Below are 16,619 nucleotides of genomic sequence, written 5' to 3'. Positions count from 1 at the left end.
GTGAGTCTGACGTCCTGCACGTACGTGCAGGACGTCAGACTCACAGAAACAGAAGCCTGCGCAGCCTTCTACATGGAATGTTGCTAGCAACATTCCATGTAGAATCTCGAATTGTAGCAACATTCCATGTAGAATCTCCAATAGTATGTATTTTATTTTTGTTACATTTGTACCCCGCGCTTTCCCACTCATGGCAGGCTCAATGCGGCTTACATGGGGCAATGGAGGGTTAAGTGACTTGCCCAGAGTCACAAGGAGCTGCCTGTGCCTGAAGTGGGAATTGAACCCAGTTCCCCAGGACCAAAGTCCACCACTCTAACCACTAGGCCATTCCTCCACTCCATAAGGGCAGTTAATAAATCCCAATAAATAAATTAAATAAATAAATATTAGGGGAGAATTCATCATGGGGTATCATGGCCTTAACGCTCGCTAAATACTAAAAGCTCATACATATAGAAAGGCCTTGGACATTCAGTGTGCGCCAAGTCCCTTAAGGGTCATAAGTACATAAGTATTGCCACACTTGGACAGACCAAAGGGCTGCAGAAAAAATGGCCCTGAGCTAGCGGCAGGGGCCATTTTTGCCGTGCGATTAGGCCCTTTTTACTGAAGCAGGTCAAAAGGCCGAAAAAAAAGACATGGCCATGCGGTAAGATTGCTCTTATTACGTGGCCATGCGGAGGGAGGGGGAGCACTAACTGCCATCCACTGAGGTGGTGGTAAGGGCTCCCGCGCTAACCGGATAGAACACAGTGCTGCCCAATTACCGCCAGGTTAGCGCTGCTCTAAAAAATACAGGCCAATTTGCCCTAGCGTGGGAAATGGCACATACTGGGGCTGGAACCAGTGGCGCACCGAGGGTGGGGCAGCGGGGGTGGTCCGCCCCAGGTGCACGCTGCGGGGGGGGGGGGTGCAGGGAACAGCCACATGGCTGTCAGCTCCGCGGGTTCCCTGCTCCCTCTAATGTTACTTCCTGTTCTAGGGCAGAGGGAGCAGGGAATCGACGGAGCCGACAGCCGCGTGGCTGCTCCCAGCACCCCAGCAGGTAAGAACAATGCACCCAGGTGTGGAGGGGGGGGTGTTTTGAGGCAATGCACCAGGGGGGGGATGACACTGCATCCAGGGGAGGAGACGCTACACACGGGGGGGGGGGGTGCACAGCGGTGATCCGCCCCAGGTGGAAGCCGACCAAGGAACACCACTGGCTGGAACTACTGCTGGCACCCGCGTTGGCCCAGCGGTAGCTCCAGATTAGTGTGCAGTAAACCCAGGTTGCATTAAAAAGGCCCCTGTATGCGCTTTAAGGCCATAATGCTGTTTGAGGAATTCCCCCCTTATTGTGGGTATCTTGAAAATCTGACTGGCTGGGTGTGTCCCGAGGACTGGGTTGAGAAGCACTGCGCTATAGGACAGTGGTTCCAAAACCTGGTCCTGGAGGCACCCCAGCCAGTCAGGTTTTCAGTATATCCACAATGAATATTCATGAGATAGATTTGCACGCAGTGGAGGAAGTGCGTGCAAATCTTTCTCATGAATATTCATTGTGGGTATCTTGAAAACCTGACGTGTGGGGGTGCTCCAGGACCAGGTCTGGGAACCACTGCTATAGGGTCTTAAAATAAAAACCACTGGGGGAGAATACAGTTTATTTACAACCATTTATATTCCACACAGACTAGGAGATCCTGCCTTGTCTCAGCGGATTATTGAATGAGAACCTACTGGGAATCTCTTTGCAAGAGTAAATTAGATGACAAAATACTATTAAAATAACTCTGCTAAGCTGTAAACCAGTACTTTTTGATCAGTCTGACTTTCAGAATAAGCACAATGAATATGCAAGAGATATATCTGCATGTAACAGAGAAAGATTACATGCTCTAGCTTCTGCACTTGGCCTAGGAGAGCAACAGGCAGACAGAGATTTGAGACCCGTTTTTATTCCGCACCTTCCGGTTATGGTGTGCCCAATACCATAACTGCAATGAGAATGCTCCACCATCTTTGGATAGCCTGTGGTTCCACTGGTAAAGAAGATGCTCATCGGCTCTTCACTCTTTGTCTTCACACATTTGTGGTCTGCAGGTGCGGCTCTTTAAGATATATTTAATAGAACCATGATTAAAAGATTCAGACTGAAGTCACAAAGTCCTAAATCTGTCTAAAATAATTTAAGCTTTGTAATTCTGACCCCTGCCCTCGGGAGGGGACTACACTTCAGCCTTAAAGAAGTTCTCCTTGCTTGGAGCAGGGGCGTAGCCAGACACCCAATTTTGGGTGGGCCTGGGCCCAAGATGGGTGGGCAGAAGAACCCCACCCCATCCCATAGGTGATTAGCCTGCTTATAATCGAACGAGAATAACGCCCAAGTTCCGACCTAAATCGGGAGATGGGCGTTCTTCTCACAAAAACAAATAAAGCGGCATAATCGAAAGCCGAACTTTGGACGCTTTCAACTGCACTCCGTCGCGGATGCGGACAAAGTTGACGGGGGAGTGTCGGAGGCGTGGTGAAGGCGGAACTGGGGCGTGGTTATCACCCGAACAGAGATGGGCGCCCTTCGCCGATAATGGATGCGTTTGTAGCTAGAATTTAGGGCACTTTTCCTGGACCCTGTTTTTTGACGAATAAGGCCCCAAAAAGTGCCCTAAATGACCAGATGACCCCCAGAGGGAGTCGGGGATGACCTCCCCTGACTCCCCCAGTGGTCACTAACCCCCTCCCACCACAACAAATGATGTTTCACAACTTTTTACTTTCACCCTCAAATGTCATACCCTCCTCCCAAGCAGCAGTATGCAGGTCCCTGGAACAGTTGTTAGGGGGTGCAGTGGACGTCAGGCAGGTGGACCCAGGCCCATCCCCCCCCTACCTGTTACAATTGTGCTGCTTAATGCTACTAGTCGTCCAACCCCCCCCCAAACCCCCTGTACCCACATGTAGGTGCCCCCCTTCACCGCTTAGGGCTATAGTACTGGTGTAGACTTGTGGGCAGTGGGTTTTGAGGGGGATTTGGGGGGCTCAACACCCAAGGGAAGGGTGCTATGCACCTGGGAGCTCTTTTACCTTTTTTTTTGTTTTTGTAAAAGTGCCCCCTAGGGTGCCCGGTTGGTGTCCTGGCATGTGAGGGGGACCAGTGCACTATGAATCCTGGCCCCTCCCACGAACAAATGCCTTGCATTTATTCGTTTTTGAGCTGGGCGATTTCATTTTCCATTATCGGTGAAAAGCAAAAACGCCCAGCTCACACCTTGGCGAATAAAGCATGGGCGTCTATTTTTTTTAAAAAATACGGTTCACTCCGCCCCTTCACGGACCCGTTCTCGGAGATTAACGCCCATGGAGATAGGCGTTTCTGGTCGATTATGCCCCTCTTGGTCTCTCTTCTCGCCTGCATGCCATATGGTCTCTCAAATGTCCCTCCTCTCCTGCACACCTTTTAAATTTCAGATTCTCAGTGAGGCGCAACTAATACACACTACTCATGTAGGCCCCACATCCTTCCCACTGATGCAGCTTCCTGTTTCTGCTTAGGCGGGAATATGTCAGAGGGAAGGCTTTGGGGCTGGTGTAAGCAGTATGTATCAATCTCTGCTTCCTGCAGGCGAAGATCTGCTATTTATAAGGTATGCGGGAGGGACAGTTGTTGGGAGTTTTCAGCTTGGGAATCTCTGCCGGCCACATCATAGGTGTGCTGCTACTGGTGGGCCTGAGCTCAAAGTGGGTGGGCCTGGGCCCACCCAAGCCCACCCTTGGCTATGCCACTAGCTTGGAGAAAAACTTCTTGGCTGTGTTTAGCCTTATACCTTTGAATCCTTATCAGACAGGCTGCAAGATGCAAGGCTAAACTTTCAGACATATATTCCCTGGATAAAATAATTTGTATTAAAGAACACAGGCAGAGATATACCATTAGCCAATCATAAATTTATCATAGAAGCTTATTTATTACTAATAGGAAAACAGACATCTAATTGCTGCTTTGCCAATTACAATTCATAAATAGTACGTACAAATAGTCTTTTTTCCTTTCTACGTTCCTGTGGAGGAATTTATCAGCCTGGAGCAAAAAAGCGCTATGCAGAGCTAGAAAGATTCCTGGTTATGTAGTGATAAACTATTCCTTTTATACCTTATTTCTAACTATGTGTACGTGACAATTCTCAGTCTGCTGTCTCAGTTGATGGGCCCCTCATCTAAAAGCAACATTTGATTTACTTGTTCCAGCAAAACCAGTCTCACAACCTCCAACCATAAATCTTTGCAGAGAATAGCCCTAGGGCCTGTTTAACCTCCTTCTTTACCCCTTCCTGTTACTGTGCTTGCAAGTGGAATTTTAAGATAAGATTATACTGAAATACTGTCTGACCTTACCTTGCTGATTTACAGAGTTGGGCAAACTCCGCTTCACAGAAAAAAAGGCAGACATCTTATTGACCACAGATTTATACAGCTTACATGAGAGAAAATTATATAGCGTTTGTTATAGACAGTTGCACGGAAATGGGGATTGCAGGAATCCCGTGGAACCTACAGGATTCCTGCGAGTATGGAAGAAGTTGCCATGTTTATAAATGACCTAGAGATGGGAGTAACTAGTGAGGTAATTAAATCTGCTGATGACACAAAGTTATTCAAAGTCATTAGATCGCGGGAGGATTGTGAAAAATTACAAGAGTATCTTACGAGACTGGGAGACTGGGTGTCTAAATGGCAGATGACATTTAATGTGAGCAAGTGCAAAGTGATGCATGTGGGAAAGAGGAACCCGAATTATAGCTACGTCATGCAAGGTTCCATGTTAGGAGTCACCGACCAAGAAATGGATCTAGGTGTCGTCGTTGATGATACGTTGAAACCTTCAGTGTGCTGCTACGGCTAAGAAAGCAAATAGAAAGTTAGGTATTATTAGGAAAGGAATGGAAAACAAAACTGAGGATGTTATAATGCCTTTGTATCGCTCCATGGTGTGACCGCACCTCGAATATTGTGTTCAATTCTGGTCGCCGCATCTCAAAAAAGATATAGTGGAATTAGAAAAGGTGTAGAGAAGGCAACGGAAATGATAAAGGGGATGGGACGACTTCCCTATGAGGAAAGGCTAAAGTGGCTAGGGCTCTTCAGCTTGGAGAAAAGGCGGCTGAGGGGAGATATGATACAGGTCTATAAAATAATGAGTGGAGTTGAACGGGTAGATGTGAAGCGTCTGTTTACGCTTTCCAAAAATACTAGGACTAGGGGGCATGCGATGAAGCTACAATGTAGTAAATTTATAACGAATCAGAGAAAATTTTTCTTCACTCAACGTGTAATTAAACTCTGGGATTCGTTGCCAGAAAATGTGGTAAAGGCAGTTAGCTTAGCGGAATTTTAAAAAGGTTTGGACGGCTTCCTAAAGGAAAAGTCCATAGACCATTATTAAATGGACTTGGGGAAAATCCACTACTTCTGGGATAAGCAGTATAAAATGTGTTGTACTTTTTTGGGATCTTGCCAGGTATTTGTGACCTGGATTGGCCACTGTTGGAAACAGGATGCTGGGCTTGATGGACCTTTGGTCTTTCCCATTATGGCAATACTTATATACTACTTATGGATTCCTGCGGGGATGGAAATTGCCATGGGATTCCCACAGGAGTGTAGTCAAAATCTCTGTTGACTCCAGAATGAGGCTTGGAATGCAGTGAGAGAGGCAGTTGGGGTGCCAGAATGAGGCTTGGAACATATGGAAAAAGGCAACTGGAGCACCAAACTGAGGCTTGGAACATATGGAGAGAGGCAGTTGGGGTGCCAGAATGAGACTTGGAACATATGGAAACAGGCAACTGGAGCACCAGACTGAGGCTTGGAACACTCATTGGTTAAATAGTGAATACCACCATTCATAAAACCCCAGGAGGCTGTAGGGAAGAAACAGAGGGCTCTGAGCAAGTAAATAATAGTGTTGACTCCTGTGGATACAGGTGATGGATGGAGGAGATTAATTGTGGGGATGGAATGGATCTTAGCGGGTACATGTGGGTATAGGTTAGATTCTATTGGGGATGAGTGACATTTCTGTCCCCGTGCAACTCTCTAGTTTGTTATAAATTGATAGGTCAATATTTATATTTAAATCTGTTTATTAAGTGTAACAAAGTGAACATAGAAGGAACATTTCTAATACATAGAAAAATCTATGACAGAATCTCCACGGCCAATCAAATCAGTACATTGCGAAGGGCAAAGGGCCTTGTGTCTGATAGCCCCGTACCTATAGTACCTCCTTCTATATTTAATCATTTGTATTAAAGATCGTACAAACATTAAACCTTAAATAACACATTTACATTATCATTGCAGATACTCCAAAAACATTCCAGAGTGCTAACCACCATTATATGCAAACCATATTAACCTTTATTCCCCCCCCACTTTCCCCTGATAGGTCAATATTTAAACACTAAGTTCAGAGTTTCTTTAAATTCTCCATGTTCACCTTACTGATTGTATTTTATGCTTAAATGTGGTCATTTTACTGTTGTTATGCTGTTAACACAATGTAATTTGTTTAGATTTATTTATTTTATTTTATATTTATACCAAGCTATACATATTGCACACTACAGTGTGTAAATCTCTTCATAAAGGTGATTAATAAACTCCAATAAATAAATGTCATACCCAAATAGTCAGCATTAGACGATATCTAGATATCAGTGCTGAATATCCAGGAATGGTGGTGACTGGTGACATCATCCCAATAACGGTGATTTTCAGCACTGTTACCCAGATAACTATCCAAATAACTTAGGCTGTGCCAACTTGTGAGAAATTTTCTTTTGAAAAAGTGCCTCTTCATGTAGCAGTGTGAAAACATTAAAGGCCCACCTACCCCAATGGGAAGTCCCTCTGGGCCCCTAACCCCAGGAGGACCTTAATGCTCTTATGTCCCAATGGGCCCAATGCCCCAGTGTCAATGTAGGGCTGAAACATTTAAAATCACCCCATTTCCCAAGCCCTGACCCTTTACAATGTAATCCTAAAGATGGGCCTGGCTGGCCTGTCCCCTTCCTCGCTCCCTCCCCCTCAGCACCCCAAGTGGTCCTGGGAGTGATAGAGGTAGAAGCAATCCCCACTTGTTCCTGCCCTGTATGCTGCCAACTTCAAAGTGGCAGCAGCTGACCATTAGCAGTAGAGGTCTGATTCCTACTAAACAAGGACATGCAAATGAACAGATATTTACCTAAAAAGGTCTTTATAACTCAGCCATCCTTCCCTCTTGCTTTCAGACACCATTAGCTTGACTTTCACAGAGTGACACTGAGACAGGACAGAATCCACCGCTGGTGCCAGGACCTCATTAGTAACGATGCATCTTGCCTTAGACGCTTGCAGTCTGTGCAGAATGTCCTTGGCTGTTAACTGGACAGTCCCAGGAATGAGGACCAAACCTAAACAATAGCCAGGATTCTGCACTTACTAGACAGGTTTGGATTTTAGTGGCTCTTTGAATTACTGCGTAAATGTAATCATTAGGGCACACGTTTGTAATTCTTACCTGCTAAGGATTATTCATAAAAATAAAACATGATTTTTAGCATGAACATAAGAATCTGTTGAAGGCTGTGATATCTTTTATTGGAACAGTATAAATTTCCCAAACCATATATCTAACACCAAATTATAGTAAATGCGAATAAATATATTGAAAAAAAACAGGGAGGAAAAAGCCTCTGAGAGCCATGACTTACTATAATATATTTGACTGATTAAAGTAGGTCACTGGAGTGGTCCCGGCAGACTGGAGAAGGGCGAATGTGGTTGCTCTGCACAAGAGTGGAAGTAAGGAGGAGGTTGGGAATTACAGACCTGTCAGTCTGACCTCAGTGGTAAGTAAGCTAATGGAAACGCTTCTAAAGAGGAGGATTGTGAGCTTTCTTGAACTAATGCGGGACCCGAGGCAGCATGGCTTCACTAGTGGCAGGTCGTGTCAGACGAATCTGACTGTCTTCTTCGACTGGGTGACCAAACAGTTGGATGTGGTATACTTGGATTTCAGCAAAGCCTTTGAGACGGTGCCACACAGGCGACTGATAAATAAATTGAGTGCCCTCGGTATGGGACCTAGAGTAACAGATTGGGTTAAAAATTGGTTGACTGGTAGGAGACAGAGGGTAGTGTTAAATGGAGCTTGCTCTGAAGAAAAGGATGTCGTCAGTGGAGTACTGCAGGGATCGGTCCTAGGGTCGGCTCTTTTTAACATCTTTGTGAGCGATATTGCGGAAGGGCTGTCTGGTAAGGTTTGTCTCCTTGCAGACAATATTAAACTCTGCAACAGGGTGGATACCCTGGAGGGTGTGAATGACATGAGGAAGGACCTAGCGAAGCTAGAGGAATGGACCGATATTTGGCAACTAAGGTTTAATCCCAAAAAATGCAGGGTCATGCACTTGGGTTGCAAAAATCAGAGGAAACGGTACAGTATAGGGGGTGAAGTGCTGCAGTGTGCGAAGGAAGAGCGGGACTTGGGGGTGATTGTGTCTGATGACCTTAAAGCTTTCAAACAGGTAGAAAAAGCGATGGTCAAAGCCAGAAGGATGCTTGGTCACATAACGAGATCAGCAGGAAAAAGGAGGTGATAGTGCCGTTGTATAAGTCTCTGGTGAGGCCCCATTTGGAGTACTGTGTGCAGTTCTGGAGACCGCACCTACTGAAAGATATAAACAGGATGGAGTCTGTCCAGAGGGCGGCTACGAAATTAGTAAACGGTCTTGAATGCAAAAATTATAGGGACAGGCTTATGAACCTCAACATGTATACGCTGGAAGAGAGGAGGGAGAGAGGAGACATGATAGAAACGTTTAAATATCTCAAGGACATTTATGTACAGGAAGAGAGCCTTTTTCAAATGAAGGAGAGGTCTGGAATGAGGGGGCATATGACAAAGTTAAGAGGGAATAGGCTTAGGAGTAACCTAAGGAAGTATTATTTCACAGAAAGGGTGGTGGAGGCATGGAATGGCCTCCCAGTGGAGGTGGTGGAGTCTAGGCCTGTTCCAGAATTTTAAAAGGCATGGGATAAGCATGTGGGATCGCTTAGGAACAGGTAGAATTGGGGGTTACAGAGGATGAGCAGACTGGATGGGTCATTTGGCCTTTATCTGCCATCATGTTTCTATGTCATGGCTCGCTGAGGCTTTTTCCTCCCTGTGTTTTTCAATATACTTATTCCCATTTACTATAATTTGATATGAGATATATTTTTGCATATTTGGAAGTTTAGTATTTTGATTTTTAGCGTGGACTAAGGCAACAGTATAAATTTATCCAAAAAAAGTATATTATGCAGTAGCTTTCAAAATCTACAGACATTTCAATGGTTTATGCACAAGATCAATTTTGGATCAGTCTTATGATTTTCCCAATAAAAAAGAAGCACAAGATGTAAAGAAATGCTTCTTCAGGGCTCCTGCAAGTGCTGCAATACAATGGGAATATCAAAAAATACAACATATTAAATCAGTGGATAGAGTAAAGTCCAATAAACTTAACATGCCCCTATCCTGCAGCCTTTCTTTCATGAGAACAATATCAAATACATAGAGAGGTAGTTTGCGTACCATGTCTGTGGCAAGTGCCCATCTGGGAAGAGTGATCTTCTTGCCTGTAGCTGGAATTCTTACAAAGCATTTTATTATCCTACTAGTAAAAAAGGCCCGTTTCTGTATGTAATGAAACAGGCGCTAGCAAGGTTTTCCTCAGAGTGTGTAAGTTTGAGAGTGTGTGTGTGAGAGTGACTGTGTGTGACAGAAAGTGAATGTGCGACTGTGTGTGTGTGTGACAGAGAGAGTGTGTGCCAGGGTCCCCCCTCCCTCTGAGTTTCAGGGTTGTCCCCCTCCCAGTTTCAGGGTCCCCCTCCCTCCCAGTTTCAGGGTCCCCCTCCCTCCCTCCCTTCCAGTTTCAGGGCCTCCCTCCCAGTTTCAGGCCCCCTCGCTACTACTCACATGGCGCCAGCTCCCATTTCCGGCCACTGCTGCTTCTCCTGTTGAGCAGCAGTGGCCGCTACAAAAACAAAACAACCGGAAATGTTTTTAAAAAGCGAGTACGGCACCGCAGGCAGCCATCAGGCATTGGCTGTCGGCTCTGCAGCCGCTCCTCTCGCCTCTCACATCGTTGTGATCCTCCGGGGTCGTCCTCCAGGGGCAGTGACGTGAGAGGCGAGAGGAGCGGCTGCAGAGCCGACAGCCAGCTGTGAGTGACGTCAGCCTGGCTACGGAGCCTAGCTCAGCAACGCTGAAGGAGCCACAGACACAGGCAAGTCATTAGAACGTTGGTGGTAAGAATTATTATTATATTATTATTATTATTATTATTTATTGCATTTGTACCCTACCTTATCCCACCTTTTTGCAGGCTCAATGTGGCTTACAGAGTGTTATAATGATATAGTCATTACATGATCTTAAATACAGTTGATAATAAGCTGAAGGTAGATGAGGATATAGATGGAAAGGTGTTAGGTAAGGTCGAATGAGAAGTGTTTTTTTAGGCACTTGGGTGGTATAAGGAGTGATTTGTTTCGTTAAGGATGTTGTTAAGGACTTTGGTGGTAAGAATTATTATATAGGATTTGTCCTCATCTAAATTTCAGAATTAAAGCATTCACCATGCAATAAGTAGCAGGCCACCAAATACTCAGAATTAAGATGTTATGTAAATCTGTATGAACATCAATGCCATTACTGTCACAGCTTCTCTGAATGCTCTATAGAGACTTAAGTCATAATAATGACAATTTTAATCAACCAAAATCATATGGCAGCTGATAATCAGCAGACCCTAACTGATTAAAGTTAACTGCAAATTTTATTCATTTAAGTTTTTCAAAATCCTGAGGTTATCAATAGAAATCAAACAAAATAAAACATGGAAAAAAAAATAAGATGATACCTTTTTTATTGGACATAACTTAATACATTTCTTGATTAGCTTTCGAAGGTTGCGCCTCGCCTCACCTATCCACACCCATCCTGTTAGAATATCAATGATATGATTTGATGTCCCCATGCATACCTCCTACCCACCCCCATCCTCCCACCCTGTCAGACTGTCATAGTAATGCTTGAATGTTTTCACTTATATACACTGTCAGCTAGCACATTTGCTTATTTCCGATCTGACGAAGAAGGGCAACCTTCGAAAGCTAATCAAGAAATGTATTAAGTTATGTCCAATAAAAAAGGTATCATCTTATTTTCTTTTCCATGTTTTATTTTGTTTGATTTCTATTGATAACCTTAAGAGTGGACTAACACGGCTACCACACTCCTCTACTCAAAATCCTGATAAATTTAACCCAGTTAAGCCGGGCTAATGAATGCGGCTGTCTTAAAGTTAACTGAATAAGTTATCTGGTTACCCTTAGGACTTCAATCTTTCCAACCACCCTTTAACCAATTATATTTAATCAAATAGCAATGAATATGAGTGCCATCTGTTGAATTATTAATATACCCTAGGCACACCACTCACCCCTCTTACACCTAACCAGTTAGGTGTAAGGCAGGGCAGGAAGGTCAGATGTTCTGGTTTACTCTTGAGGTTAAACAGAGAAATCTTTTCAATATGGGTCTCATAATGAATAACATCCAAAGCTGAAAGATTAGCTTAATGCTTATAGCGCCCACTGTGAATCATAAATTCAACGATGGAGGAAAAAGACCTCAAAAGTCTTGACTCAGCTGCAAGTGAATCTCTTAGTGCCGGCACATCACAGACTCCAATTCGATCAATTTTTTATTGTTTCTTAAGTTTTTACATTTTAAAACTTTTTATTATTTTTTCAAAAAAACTGCACTATAGTTGACTTCATATGGTTCAACATTTTCAACGACACTCCTTAACTACAAATCGTGCAAAGGCAAAAAATATATGTGAAGTCACTTAGCTTGTACTTTCCTAACAGGGCTCTCCGTATCACTCTGTGTAAGGCTTATTCAGAGGACTAAGTACTTCTAGGACTGATCATCTCCATGTCAGGTTCTCAGGTTCAGAGCCCGCGGGGCTGGGCTCTGGAGCAAACGTGAGCCCTTGGGCTGCTGACGAGGAGCGACAGCAGCAGGCAAAACCCACCAACCAACACTGGGTAAGCACACCGGCAGGGACTGCAGGCACTGCCCAGCGAACCGGAACACATGGACTGGAATCCCCCGGACTGGAGGACACAGGACTGGAACACACACCGGACTGGAACACACTGGACTGGAGCACACCAGACTGGAACACCCTGGACTGGTTCCCCGGACTGGAGGACACAGGACCGGAACACGGGACTGGAGCACACTGGACTGGTCCAACAGCTTCACCTGTACTTAGCTACTAAGCCCCCCAAGAGTTGAGCTCCTGGGTTCGAGTAGCCGACAGGACTTACTGGATACCGGAAGACATAGGGACCAGGACTGGAAACAGAAGTGCTCCTAACCCTAAACTGATCTACGTGCTCCCAAGCCCTAAACCAGCAGGAGTGTTCCTAACCGTAAACTGACAAAAGGACTTCCTAAGCCCTATACTAAACAGGAGCTCCTAATCCCTGCTCAAGAAAGGGACTTCCTCAGCCCTAGACTAACAGAGCAGGGAACTAAACACAAAGCTAACACAGGTGCTACTAAGCACCAAGCTACAAGCAGAGCTTTACACTAATAAGCTAAACACAGAACTAACCAGCTACCTAAGCACTGCTCTAGCAAGCTAGATACAACTAACAAGGTGCTTCCTAAGCACTACTCTGGCAAGCAACCAGAAGAGCTCCTAGCACTAAAAGGGAAGACAGGGGAGCCACAAGGAAAAAGCAGTGAAGCTAACACATAAGCCAAAAGTGATTCTAAATCACCAAACACCAACAGCAAAGACTGCAATGCTCCCAATAGCACAAACACCAGAAGTACTTCTAACAGCAAACTCTGCAGTGTTCCTAACAACACCAAACCCAGGAGTACTTCTAATAGCAACAGAGCTTCCAAAGCCCTACACATAGCAATGCTTCCAAAACCAAGAGGGAAAAGCAGGGGAACCAAAGGGAAAAGCAGGAAAGCTAAACACATAGACACCAGTGCACACTGCACTAACACTAACCTGGACCTTAGCAAAAGCAAGCAGGGACCCTAGACACAATGTCAGAAGTGCACACTGCACCACCCTACCTAAAGCAAACACAACTGTTGCAAAGGCCCTGAAGGAAACAAGACCACTTCCTTATCAAGGCCCTCCCTGATGATGTCACACTCCCTAGACCTAGGCAAAAGCACACTGACCCAGAGAGGCCCAACCCACACCAATGCAAAACTGTGAAACACTTGAAGCCAGTACACCCAAAGAGAGGTAGAGCAACTCAGGCAACATACCCACAGGTGCAGTGTAGTGAAACAATTAGAGCCATGCTGCTGGAAGCTGCCAGCACAGAGAGACAGAGCCAGCTCAGAAAGGAAAGAGAAAAGAAACAGAAGCCAGCTAAGAACCTGACCCCCAGGAAAGAGGTAAGTTTGAGAGGGGTTCAGACCCCAATCATAACACTCCAATGTGCTAAATTTAAAAATTGATCGAATTGAAAACTTGAGAGGTTTTTTGACCAATGATAAGACTGGAGTCTGTGACGTGCCGGCATTAAGAGATTCACTTGCTGCCGAGCTGAGACTTTTGAGGTCTTTTTCCTCCATCGTTGAATTTATGATTCAGAGTGGGAGCTATAATCATTAAGCTAATCTTTCAGTTTTGGATGTTGTTGATACAAGTGATATTCACTGAGTCAGTGTCTAGAGATTTTTTCAAACAGATTTTAACAAGAGAGCCAGCCTCATAATGAATAAACATTCCAAATGGGGCAATAAGGAAAATATCAATATGGCTATATGATATATAGATTTTTTTTGTTGTTTTACATTGTCAGTTAATTTCTAAAAGTACAGCACTTTTTCATATTGTTTGCACCGACCTGCTCGCATACAAGCCACATTGAACAGCCACCACTCAGGTATTCGAGGGAGAATTAAAAGGACCCTGTCTCCTCTTTGCAGACCACATGCTTCGGAGAGTAGAGAAGCCACTTTCTTGGACAGCATTCCGAGCTCTTCAAAACTCCATCTCACTTCATCTCCTTTTTCATTTATCCACCAAAAAGCTGGATTTAAAGGTCTCTTTCCATCCTAGAAAATAACAGAACATATTAAATGATACACTATATAGAACATAAAACATTTTTCTATGCTATGCACTGCTCATAAGAACATATGAGAACATAAGCACTGCTATACTGGGACAGACCAAAGGTCCATCAAGCCCAGTATCCTGTTTCCAACAATGGCCAATCCAGGTCACAAGTACCTGGCAAGATCCCAGAATAGTAAAACAGATTTTATGCCTGAATATGCAGTGGACTTTCCCAAGTCCATCTTAACAATGGCTTATAGACTTCTCTTTTAGTAAATTATCCAAACCTTTTTAAAACCCTGCTAAGATAACTACTTTTATCACAATCTCTGGCAACGAATTCCATATTTTCTCCAATTAATTTTAAATTTACTACTTAGTAATTTCAATGCATGCCTCTAGTCCTAGTATTTTTGGGAAGAGTAAACAAGCGATTCACATCTACCTGTTCCACTCCACTCAGTATTTTATATCTCTATCATATCTCCCCTCAGCCATCTCTTCTCCAAGCTAAAGAGCCCTAGCTACTTTAGCCTTTCCTCATAGGGAAGTCGTCCCATCCCCTTTATCATTTTCATCGCCCTTCTCTGCACCTTTTCTAATTATTTTTTGAGATGCAATGACCAGAACTGGAGTGATACAAAAGCATTATAACATTTTCAGGTTTGTTTTCTACTCCTTTCCTAATAATTCCTATAATTCTATTTGCTTTCTCAGCCGCCGCTGCACACAGAGCAGAGGGTTCAATGTATCATCAATGATGACACCTAGATCCTTTTCCTGGGTGGTGACTCCTTATGTGGAACCTTGCATCGCTTAGCTATGGTTTGGGTTCCTTTTTTCCACATGCATCACTTTGCACTTACTCACATTAAATGACACTGCCATTTGGATGCCTAGTCTCCCAGTCTCGTAAGGTCCTCTTGCAATTTAACAACTTTGAATAACTTTGTGTCATCAGCAAATTTAATTACCTCACTAGTTATTCCCATCTCTATATCATTTATAAATATGTTAAAAACAGTGATCCCAGCACAAATCCGTGGGGAACCCCGCTATCTACCCTTCTCCATTGAGAATACTGGCCATTTAATCCTACTCTCTGTTTTCTATATTTTAACCAGTTTTTAATCCGAAATAGGACAATTCCTCCTATTCCATGACTTTCTAATTTCCTCAAGAGTCTTTCATAAGGTACTTTGTCAAATGCCTTTTGAAAATCCAGATACACAAGATTGAGCAGCTCACCTTTATCCACATGCTTATTCACCCCTTCAAAGAAATGTAGTAGCTTGGTGAGGCAAGATTTTCCCTGACTAAATCCATGTTGGTTTTGTCTCATTAACTTATGCTTATGCATATGCTCTGTAATTTTGTTCTTTATAATAGTCTCTACCATTTTGCTCAGCACCAACGTTAGGCTCATCAGTCTATTATTTCCCGGATCACCACTGGAACCCTTTTTAAAAACTGGTGTTACATCAGCCACCCTCCAATCTTCTGGTACCACACTTGATTTTAAAAATAAATTACATATTACTAACAATAGCTCTGCAAATTAATTTTTCAATTCTATCAGTGCTCTGGGATGAATACCATCCAGTCCAGGTGATTTGTTACTTTTCAATTTGTCAAATTGCTGTATTACATCTTCCATGTTCATCATTGAATACCATTTCTGGCACTGGTACCTCTCCCATATCTTCCTCAGTGAAGACTGAAGCAAAGAATTCATTTAATCTTTACACTATGGCCTTGTCTTCAGTGATTGCTTCTTTTATCCCTCGGTCATCTAGTAGTCTAACTGATTCTTTTGCCAGCTTCTTGCTTCTAATATACCTACAAAAGTTTTTACTATGTTGTGTTTTTGCTTCCAACGCAATCTTCTTTTCAAGGTCTCTCTTTGCTTTCCTTATCAGCACTTTGCATTTGACTTGCCATTCCTTATGCTGTTTCCTATTATTTTTAGTTGAATCCTTCTTCCATTTTCTGAAGGATTCTCTTTTAGCTCTAATAGTGTCACGTTTTCCAAAAGCAGGAACTAGGATCATGAGCCCTTGGGCCACTGCTGAGGAGCAGCAGTGGTAGGCAAAACCACCTCACACAGGGATAAGACAGAACTCTGACAGGGATGGCTAGACTTCACCTGCACCTGGCCACCCTTCCCCAAGAGTTGAGCCCCTGGGTGCAGGTGGCCGGCAGGACTTGCCGGACAGGGCCGGAACTGGATACCAGTAGGATACACACAGGGACTAGAATACACAGGGAGGCTAGGCAGAATACTAGACTAGGACTGTCAGACAGACAAGGGACAGAACTGAAAGCTGCAAGCAGCCACTGAAACAGGGAGCAAACACTGATAGACAAGAGACAGAACTGAAAGCTGCCAGGCAGCCACTGAACAAGAAACACAGGCAACCAAGAACTAGACAA

General features: G+C 44.0%; 1 protein-coding gene across 1 annotated transcript in view; it reads right to left on the bottom strand.

The window, feature by feature from the left end:
- Positions 1-16,619, bottom strand: part of LOC115476411 (acyl-coenzyme A synthetase ACSM3, mitochondrial-like) — a 64,934-nt gene that overhangs the window by 35,040 nt on the left and 13,275 nt on the right. Inside the window, 3 exon segments of the mRNA XM_030212781.1 lie at positions 1,953-2,096; positions 7,229-7,436; positions 13,972-14,182. Of these exon segments, the coding sequence (XP_030068641.1) occupies positions 1,953-2,096; positions 7,229-7,436; positions 13,972-14,182 (563 nt within the window).

Source organism: Microcaecilia unicolor, chromosome 8, assembly GCF_901765095.1.
Source record: "Microcaecilia unicolor chromosome 8, aMicUni1.1, whole genome shotgun sequence".
Taxonomy (NCBI): Eukaryota; Metazoa; Chordata; class Amphibia; order Gymnophiona; family Siphonopidae; genus Microcaecilia; species Microcaecilia unicolor.
This window is presented reverse-complemented; position numbering and strand designations above follow the sequence as displayed.